The sequence below is a fragment of the Leguminivora glycinivorella genome, chromosome 3 (assembly GCF_023078275.1).
Source record: "Leguminivora glycinivorella isolate SPB_JAAS2020 chromosome 3, LegGlyc_1.1, whole genome shotgun sequence".
Taxonomy (NCBI): Eukaryota; Metazoa; Arthropoda; class Insecta; order Lepidoptera; family Tortricidae; genus Leguminivora; species Leguminivora glycinivorella.
In genome coordinates this window covers 16,351,086-16,362,400 of record NC_062973.1, presented here as the reverse complement: position 1 = coordinate 16,362,400, position 11,315 = coordinate 16,351,086, and the positions used below count along the sequence as shown (strand labels likewise).

The 11,315-nt window shown below is 35.6% G+C and overlaps 1 protein-coding gene across 1 annotated transcript; it reads left to right on the top strand.

Annotated features, from left to right (window-relative positions):
• Positions 1-5,701: 5,701 nt before the first annotated feature.
• LOC125224661 lies at positions 5,702-10,849 on the top strand. The gene is made up of 6 exons (XM_048128089.1): positions 5,702-5,712; positions 8,855-8,899; positions 9,136-9,207; positions 9,300-9,404; positions 9,513-9,623; positions 9,807-10,849. Exons 1-6 carry the CDS (start codon positions 5,702-5,704, stop codon positions 10,189-10,191), a joined length of 729 nt encoding a protein of 242 aa, XP_047984046.1. The 3' UTR covers positions 10,192-10,849.
• Positions 10,850-11,315: the final 466 nt, after the last annotated feature.

Sequence of the window (11,315 nt, the reverse complement as noted above, 5' to 3'; positions counted from 1 at the left end):
TCATTTCTTAAATACTATTTACATTCATATTTAATATCTGTAATCATTATATTAATTATATTAATTATAACACATTATACATTGATACAATTAGACATTAGGTACACATTAACATTCAATAAGTAAAAATTTAAGTAATGTAATAGTTACGTCGCTGGGTCAATAGCGCAGCGTTCATCTAAAAATGCATTAATATTATAATACGCCTTATCTAACAGGTACAACTTAAGTTTCTTTTTAAATATTGTGTTAGTTTTAGAGTCTTTTATGACATTTGGTACTGCATTGTATAGGTTTGGTCCCATGATACTGAGAGACCGTCTAGATTTTTCAAGTCGGCGTCTAGGAGCGAGTAGCCTAGGTCGCCTACGCGTTGGACACCCATGTGATTGAGAACTATATTTGTAATTATCAATATTTGATCTCACATACATACATGCAGTGAGTATATGCATGGCAAGGTGAGGATTTTATGTTTTTAATGTGAGGTGAGGATTTTAGGTCTCCATTGCCGTCCAGCGGGGTAATGCAGCGGGAATAATGGGGACTTTTGAGCCAGGTACGATCCAGGGAGGAATATTTTAGTCTTAGTGTATGACCTACCTGATTTATTTTGTATTGATTTAATTTATGTTACTTTTATATCATTGACACCAATAATATTATGTATTTGAATAAAGATTTTTTATAAGTTTCATAAACGAATAAGCATTTATTTTTATTTCCTATGAAAGAAGATTTCACCGTATTGAGATTTGAACTATTTGAAGTAACGAAGTTCTACTGTTATGTCATTGCATTCCGACTATTAATAAGTTCTAATTTTTATATTATTATAGCCATACAGTTTAGGTAACTTCCACCGTCCATACAGTTCACAGGAAAAGAAAGTCGCTTAGGGAATATTTGAATAGTTGCAGACGTTGATTGCGAAATAAGCCATGAAACCTCACAGCTGGCCTAGCCGAAGTGACATTCGTTGGCGTTACGTGGCGATCGAAACGGAGTTTGCTCTCTGTCGCATTACAGAAGAGCGATAGGGTTAGCTAGCTACGAAACGCTACGAAGTGTAAGCGGTTGACGTTGGCTAGGTACCCAGGTCCGCCGGGAGCCTCTTAAGTAAAGTCGCCCGAGTCGGCGGTACATTTCTATTGAGCGCCATTGAATGCCCGACGCGGTGACTTCACCTCCATACTAAAGATGCTGGAATGCTAAACTAAAAATGAATGGTAATGACAAACACGTACCTACTTTTATATATGGAAAGCCTAAGGGGGGTTGTCCGAGTAATGAACTCAACCGGATGAAAATCTCGAACATTTAATTAGTCTATGGTGTTGGTGATCCAACCGATGTGCTTGAGTAACATCCGTTCAAAGAAAAAATGAAAATGAAAATGAAAATGAAATATTTATTTTTCAAGTAGGCATATTACAATGCGCATATGAACGTCAAATAAAGCTACGCCGGCTCTAACCCTACGCCTCAGCCTCGAGAAGATTTCAGTCCCCCCTCAGTTGGGAGGGGGGTATCCACTATGGGACCGGCAAGAAACTCGGCGGGCAACTTCTTTTCAAAACATTACATCTTATAATTAACATGCATTAAATAACAACATACAATTTAACATGCAAAAGTATTCATCAAAGAATATGAACAGACTAGGTACTCTATGGAAATCAATTTCAATAAATTATATTATTGCTTAATAATACGTCGTTCTTCTTCAGAGAAAACATATCAAATTGTCATAGAAGAAAAAGATAATATGAATCTCAATATCATTAAATATGTAATTTACCTACACAACATAAAATATAAAATATTTGATGTGCTTTCTTATCTGAACTGTGTCCTCTATACATAATACAATTATTTTAATTGCTATTCGTTTTTTGTAGTTTCTGGTTCGGGCCATGCATGTTTGTCTGTCAAATAGTCCTCGACTCTGTAATAAGCCTTTAACATCAATGATTTTTTTAAGTAGTTCTTAAGAGCTGGGAGGGGTAATCTCAAAGCAGTGTCAGGTAACTTATTATAAAAATGAATGCATTGCCCAACAAATGACTTCTGTACTTTACGGACACGAAACTTCTTTATGGCAAGCTTATTTTTGTTTCTAGTGTTATAATTATGGATATCAGAATTCTTAGTGAAACAGTCTAAATTCTTAACAACATAAATTATACTATCATAAATGTATTGGGAAGCTACAGTTAAGATATTAATTTCTTTGAAGAGTTCTCTTACTGATTCACGTGTTCCTAAGTTGTAAATAGAACGAATGGCTCTCTTTTGTAATACAAAGATAGTCTGTATGTCAGCTGCTTTGCCCCAAACCAGAATACCGTATGACATTACACTGTGAAAATAACTATGATACACTAGGCGAGCTGTCTCAACATTAGTCAGTTGCCTGATTCTCCTAACGGCGTATGCGGCTGAACTTAATTTGCTTGCTAGTTTCTTTATATGAGGACTCCATTGTAGATTTTTGTCCAATGTTAAACCAAGAAACAGTGTTGTATCTACCATCTCTAAGCATTCATCATTCAAAAGTATTTTTGTATCGATTGGTTTAACATTCGGCAGAGAAAATCGAATACATTTGGTTTTCTTAGAATTAAGAAGTAAATTGTTGACAGTAAACCACTGCAGTACATCAGCTAACGTGCTATTAATTACATTGTAATCCGTAGATTTTCGGTCAACATTAAAAAGCAGTGATGTATCATCAGCAAAAAGTACTATTTCACAAAAGTTTTTCACTATACATGGCAAATCATTTATATAAACCAAAAACAGGAATGGACCTAAAATTGAGCCTTGTGGCACTCCTAATTGGACTACAGTCCCGCTAGAGCGAGTTTTGTTAACAACTACTGTTTGTGTTCTATTGCTAAGGTAAGAAGACATAAAGTTTAGGGCATTTATAGACAAACCATAGTGTTCTAATTTCAAAATGAGCGTTCCATGATCCACACAATCAAAGGCTTTTGAAAGATCACAAAATATGCCAATTGCATCACAAGAATTTTCCCAAAAATTATATATATGTTTAATGAGTACCGAAGCAGCATCGGTCGTGGAACGGCCCCTTGTGAAACCGAACTGTTTGCTTGTAAGTAATCTATGTCTGTTGAAGTGTCCCAGTAGATCATTTAACATTAGCTTCTCAAAGACTTTACTTAGTACAGGAAGTATTGATATGGGACGGAAATTGGTTATATCACTCGAATCACCCGATTTAAAAAGCGGTATGACTTTGCTACATTTCATAAGATCTGGAAAGGTGCCTTGTGAAATTGAAATATTATATATTACGGCCAAGTAAGGTGGTATTATATCTATGACATGACTAATTACTTTAACTGATGTTCCCCATAAGTCTTCCGTTTTCTTTAAATTGAGTGACTTGAATGTTTTAACAATATTTACAGAGTCTACTTGACTAAATTCAAATGAATTATTACATTTCTTAACATTAGCACAAAGTAATGAATGGGCTTGAGCCGCAGAAGAATGTAAACATTTTGTGGTGTTAACGGCTATATTTGAGAAATAATCTTCGAATGCCGAGGCAACATCGCTGTTCGACACTATTTGTTGATTATCTGATACAATGTTGACTTGACAATCGTGTGATTTACATTTACCAGCTTCTTTATTTATAATACTCCAAGTTGTTTTCACTTTGTTGTCCGACACTTTCAATTTAGAACTAATAAAGATAATATTACATCTCTGAATTTATAGGAATTGACCGAGAGCTGAAGAAGGTAGAGGTTACAATAAATCAGGAATGGCCGCAGAGGTATAGGTGCTATGGAGCCTTACATAGGCCCAGTAAAGAAGAAGAAATATTTGGCCTATTTAATGATTGATAATTGTCTTACGCTATTTACTCATTACGCTCGCTTGCTCGGGAACAAAAAGCAAACGACACAAACTTAAACCTTTTGTGTATTAGAGTGGAATAACAATTTAATAATAGTCACGCCGCATTTTATACATTCTGTCGGGCAAAGCTATTCAGGCAGTACGTGAGAGCACACATGTAACATACGTACAGTAGGCGTTTGACCGTACTTAAATGTAAGAAAATCTGATATAGTTTCTCAAGTCTCACAAAGCATGGTGCGAGCTACTAAGACGTCTGTTCTTCAGACACGGACAATAGAGCTGCATAGCAAACGGGACAGTAAAAAGTCGTAAATCCATGCAGTTTTCCTGCACATAAGGCTAGTAATAACTACGGTAAGTGTTCTTGGCTTGTGAATCTTTTGAGCTCCCTTCAGGCGGATACACGCGAGGTTTCGTGTGCAACTGTCAGTGCTGGGTTGATAACTTGACTTGCGATGCGTTTTGTAACAAATACGATTGCTGTACTCATACTTAGCTGCATGCAAAATTCACGCTTTAAAAATATTTATTTAACGCCACAAGTTATATTCTTCTTTGTTCACCGAATATTGTTCTTAAAACATAACGCTTACGACTCCATGACTTACGATGCATACGACTGCTAATATTCATTAGCAAGTTCTTTACTCGTATGTGTCACTGTGTCATACCATTTATGGGAGACTCTGTATGTAACAGAAAGCAACTGCACGTAAGTCGAAACCGCTTATTTGTACCAAAGTGCATACATTTCAGCTGGCCTAGCCGAAGCGACAATCGTTGACGGTACGTGGCGATCAATACGTAGTCTGGCTCTGTCGCACCACTATAGAAGAGTAATAGAGAGAGCTACGAACACTTTACGAAGCGTAAGGGATTGTGACTTTGGGTAAGTTTCCAGATATTGCCTCACGCCTCGCACGTCATATCGGTTCGTCCCCTGGGCCCCAATTGTGATCGAGCGCACCAATAGATGCAGTCAAACGGTTCGCTCGACTGAGCACGCGTTTGTATCGCTCGCTGGGTGATCACTTGATCAGTTCGAAATTTAATAAAGATGCATGCCGTGTTGTCAGACGTTCGTTCACCGAGAACATTTCCCTACAAACCGATGTGAATTTTAAGATACGGCTAAATATTAGCTCTAAATACGATATAGATCGGATATGTCTGTGTCAAAAAAGACTTTTTGTTGACATGTGAGAACTACAATACTAAGTCAAGTTTCGCCATTCGAAATTTTCCAGGTTGACTGTGATGACGATAATTACGGGGGATCACTACGTCACTTACGCCGGACGCATACATTTAGCATCGAATAAAATGGACAAATAATTATATTTAACACCTTTGTTACCATTAAAATAAAGATGTGTTCCGGTACATTTGGCGCTTGGGTTGTCACAATATATTAGCCGCTGACTGTACCTCCGACTGACGGATTAAGTTAATTTGTTTAAGTTCAGAGAACTCACGAGTACGACGTCGGAAATGAGAATTCTTCGCAGCGAAACCGACTGTAAATACCTGCCAGCGTCGACTTTAAAAGATTCCTAGATGTCTGAAGACTAGCTTTTAACTAAATGTTTTTTATTTGCTGCAGTTTAAAGGATTCGCGTTAAAGATGTTCACATTAAAGGGGTGATAATTTTAGCTTCAATAAAGATGGCAATTAGATTTTAATAACGCTGTTTATATTACAAATAGGTAAGATTATTAGATTCAACTAACTATAATACAATATTTCATTTCAGAATTCTATATTACGGCTGATTTCAGTAAATATTTGATTAGAAACATGACTGCACAGTAATTATTATATTATATCGGTGACAATGAAAATGGCGACCAAGCTTATCTTGCCAGCGTGCGTAGCCGAATGCACAAACGCTTACGAAATGAAACGCTCGTAGGTATCTATCTCTTTCGCTCTTGCGTATTGTCGCGACAGAGCCAGACTATCTTTCGCGGCGTTTCGTTTTCGTTTCGCGTCGTAGAAATGCCATTTGGCTACGGGGCCTAATTAGCAGTTACCGTAGCGCAAGGACACCATGGCCTGCAAGTCCTGCAACATCAGAGGTATTATAACTGTTATACATATAATTATTAATTATGTGATTTGTGGTAAGTTGGTAACACCTATTCGAGCTCTCAGGAGTACAAATATTGAGATTAGTAAGGACAGCAATGGCTTTTTGGTCACAGAATGTCGCTACGCCGTAGCAACATAAAACCGTAGCAATCATAAATCTGCCGTAGCACAATGACAAATGCTCGTAGCACTACATTAAATAGAACCAATCCGCATATTATATGTATGTCAAGTACAGTGAAACCTGGCAGGCAAGTATGGACGCGCGATAAATGATAAAATTGATAAAACATTTGATGTATGCACTCGCGCGCGACAAGGCAAGATGTGCTAAAGGGTTTGGATAGGATAAGTCAAAAATCTTTACAGCTGGGACCTAATAAGCGGTCTCGACACTGTATCTACTTGTCTGAAAAGAGACAGATCAATACATCTAGTGCGAATATCACTTGACCCGTATTAGTCCTGAAAGTCAAACAGAAAATACACATTTAAGGTCAGTAGGTGATTATTGGGAGTTTCAAATCAAAGATTTGAAAACTCCCAATATCACTTCATATTTAGGACTCGTACTCAGGTTTATTGGTGATTTAAAACTCCCAATAGGTTTTCAGATGATTTAAAACTCCTAATCGGCTTTCTCATGATTTGAAACTCTCAATAGGTTTTCAGATGATTTAAAACTCCTAATCGGCTTTCTCATGATTTGAAACTCTCAATAGGTTTTCTGATGGTTTAAAAAGCACACAAGGTTTACGATTGCATATTTAGAATTAGAACTTGTGAACTGTAAAAGCGCAATCAGATTTTTAACTTAACATTTCGGATTCGTTCATTTGATTGAAACAGATGAAGTATGGTGTTCGTTGTTAAATGGTCCATTTCGAAAATGTAAGCCGTAAAGTTAAGTTAGGTATGATATTAAATAGCAAAAGCTTAACGCAACACACTCTCCGAGGTGGCCAATCTCAGATGTGGTCTCTCTCAAGCGTTTGCTCGATTGACAGTGGCGTTTACACACAACGTGTCTGATCAGCTCGTCAGCGTCGCAGAACACGAATGGACCCCCAAAGTGTGAACTCTGGTGTAGTCGCGTTTTACATGCATCGATTGAGTTTGACCCCCTCCGGGTATGGGATTCCATATCTATCGACCGCGTAAATACAGAGATCCCCAAGTCTCGAATTCAACACTACATGCCTCGGTTGGCCAAGCCAAGGAATGGTTTACGTGTTGAGGTTGTCGGTCGTCACAACCCGACATACTACACATCACCATTTTTATTTATATGAAACATTGTAAAAACTTTATAAGTGTGATGTAGACCCAGTTATGCTATTGGCTGTTTCGGATTACGTACTCCCACGTCATATCTACTACGAATTTTGTAATATATGGTTTAAAATAACGTATATAAAATATGATCTTCTTTGACACCCATAACAAAGAGTTCAGTATAAATTAAAGGCTAGCGTATGTCATATACTGCACTTTGCAAAGCAGAACTTTTCATAAAGATATAAGGTTCAAATTTTGATTATATTAAAATCATGACATACATTGAACAGTATGCGAAATTGCAATTACTCATTTAGTTGTAATTTGAGTCAGTTTACCTGGTTGCTCACTCGCTATGTTTATCTTATAAAATGATCACGATTTACATGAATTATAAATGGTTTTGATATATAATAGATCTCAGTATACATATTTCAACTATATTGTGAGTGGTAAAACTCTAAAAATAATATCGTATTTATTCTCTATGTTTTAGTATGTTAAAAATAAAACAATTAATTTATTATGAAACCATTTTATTTAAGTAATGAGATATATTACAAGCACGACGACTAACTAAAAAGTAAAGTACATTTTATAACATAAAATTTTCTAATAATTACTCACTTCACTCAACTTTTTTACAATTTTTTCTACCAGACCTTCAGTTGCATTTAATAACTCATCATAGTCATCTTGAACAACATATTGTACTGTAACCCCATTAGATTCGATATTTGATTGCTCCAAATCGGATATACTGATTTTAATCAGACGCTTTCCTTTTGTAACCTTTCTGATGACATGGGAATTTAAACCCATTTCTTTTATTTTCCTCTTTCCTTTCTTAGCGATTTTCTTCTGACTTTTTGCTGGTGTACCTGATAATGGAATTTCTAAAGATGGATTCAGGAGCAAATCCTGGTATTTCAGGTACGCATCCATGTCTTGAGAATAATTGAGCGGATCATTCGGTTTTTCACAAACTTGCGAATAAAATGGTGTGGTTTCAGTCATTTCAGCAGCGTGGTTAATAGGTTGCGAGCCCTGTAAAAAAATATCAAGTTAAATATATTTCAACACCAAATAAAAGTACTCAAAGATACCAGAATATAATAAAAGTAAAATACATACCATTCTGATTTTGAAACTGATAATGCACCCGGCTTGAAATCTCGAACTGTTGTAATTTTAATTTGTTAAATGCTCTATTTATAACTTCGTAGTAACAAAATATAGTATAGCTATTAGCTATTATAGCTTGCACATTGAACGCGGTCTTAACGCGGCGACATTCGTTTGATTAGTGCCGGAACCTTTATGCGGATCTTGTTTCCGACAAAAGAAATATTACACTTTTGTTTTTCAATAATTAGCTGAGTTGAATATTATATTACAGTGATGATCAACCTTTGTATTATATTGGTTTCTTACTGTATTTTTGCAAATGTTGTAGTTTATGTTAGTTATAATTTGCTTTTAGGTTGTTAACTCATGACTTTACATCAGTTTCGTTTTATTAATAAAACCCCTGGCTTATTCATTTCCTGTACTATTTTCTAACAAGTGCAAGTGTTACAGTGCGAGTTTTACGTACACGGAGAAATTCACCTTGAAACAATGTTCGTAAGTTTGTAATATTTTATTTAGCTATAAACTATTCTGAATATGGTGTTGAGTGATGTTTGTTCTCGATTAAATTTACCGATAAGTATCCTTCTAAGCAGCAGTTTTATGCGAGTTAAGTGCGTATTGGTATTAACTTTAACTTAAAATTTATAACCCTCGCTGGAGAGAGGTACAAGTACAACTGTGAAATCTCGTTCGACTGAACATAACAGAATCTTATTTTTTATTTTCAGGTCTGACTTTGAGTACCATGTAATCCAGTCTAAGAAAGACCTCGACTCTGAGGATGAATCTGGATCATTAAAGTATGTATTTTAATTAAATTTAAGATTTTATTGACTTATTATTAATTTTTGTTATTATTAATGATCTGATGGATAATCACTATGTATTGTAGGACTCAGAAGAAAACAACCAAAAGGAAAAACGCTTCTCAGATCCCGAAACGTGACGCGGGCTGGTCGCTGGACAGAAACGTCGTCGAAGAATGTGCTAGTAAAAGGTAATTAATTAAAACTGTGTTTGAAAACTTGTCTACAAATGCGAACTTTTTATTTATTTCTCTTTATTTATGAGAACTGGAAGTAATATAAAGTTTTTAATATTACAGCAAGAAGATCAAACCAAAGAAAACTGTGAAAAAGCACGCATCGTCCGTGTTAATAACTGATACGTTGCAGGACAGTGACACTGACCTTGATGAAGAAGACAAAACTAAAAGGTAATTAATTCAATTCAGTTATTTTATATGTAATACATATATTTACTTAACTAATTGTAATTAGCCTTTGAATCTAAACATTTTAAACCATAGTATTTAAATTCTTAAATGTTAAGTACTTACCTAATTAACTAATTATATTTTGTTGTATTCGATAATATAAATAAGTTTTTAATATTCCAGTACGACAACCAAGTCGAAGAAAGAGACACCTGATTGTAAGCCAGGCTGGTTTTCAAACTGGGGTGACGAAGGACATGTTGAAGCCCAGCGTCGAGCATCCGCTGCCAACTCTCTGTCGTCCGTGCTGATACGTCGCGTCCCAGGCGGCTACGTGCGTCGCACAGCTTCGTTAACCGGTGATCTTTTTATTGATCTTAAACTGTATAACGTAGTAGATATTCAAAACGTTCCATCTGAAGCCCGTTGGGAGAAAGCGCTGGTTAATTTTAAATATCGTGTGGATTCCGTTTCGGATATAGTAGATGGAATAAATAAGATTCTAAATCGTTGTAAGGACGACTTTACAGATGAAGGAACCTTTTTCCCAGATAAAAAAAGCCAATAATCTTTAATCTTTTTTACGTCTAATTTAGTCTATTCCTATGTCAATAGGCAAAATGCCTCATAATAGCTCCATATTTTGTTCAGTGTGTGACATAAGTATTCCAAGTAAAGCCTTTTCTGCTCACTTGCGCACTAACTTGCATAAAAATAATAACTCTGTTCAATTAACTCCTGATATTGAAAAAATAAGCAGCGCTTTCCGTAGTAGAATAGCATCATACAGAGTGCGTGGACCAGAGAGTAGCCTCCATGACTCACCGGTAAAGTTTCTGTGCGCTCTTCGTAGACATATTAAACATATTCTCGAAGCGAGAAGGCTTGCTTTTGGATCTATAAAGGTTAACTTTGAACTGTTTGCTGAATTTGGTTTGCCGAAAAATGAAGCATGTGAAATTAAATCATTCGCTACGCAAAATATCATTTTACATCAAAGTTACGAATTTAAAGAAATATTTTCAACCATTTTGAAGACATTGAGCACGAAAATTGATGAATTTCAAGAACGGGACAGTGGCTGGAGCTTTCTACGAAACTTATATCTCGAGATAAACATAAACAAATATAATCCTCTTAGAGCGTCTAGATTTATAGAATTACCAAAGTTAATAAAACATCGAAGAGCTTGTGTAAATATTAAAAACAATGACAATTTCTGTTTTTTATGGAGCATAATTGCCGCATTATTTCCCGTACAAAACAATCAGGATCGTATAGCGTCTTATCCTCATTTCGATAACTTTCTCAATATAAAAAACATGACCTTCCCTGTTGGCCTCTCTGATATCAAAATATTTGAAAATAATAACCCAAATATAAGCATTAATGTTTATGGATTAAGAAAAAATGAAGTTGTTGGACCATTATACAAAACTAAGACAAAACGCAAACATCATGTTAATTTGTTAATGCTGGAAAAGGGTAACCAATCACATTATTGCTTGATAAAAAATTTAGGTAGACTTTTAAAGACACAGTTAACGAAACATAATGGAAAAATTTATTTTTGTGATGAGTGTTTATTATTTTTTAACAACGAGGATAAATTTAATAAGCATGTTTGTGGTGGTGTTGCAACAGTATTACCCGATCCCGGCACTCACATCCAGTTCAAACATTTTGAACGAA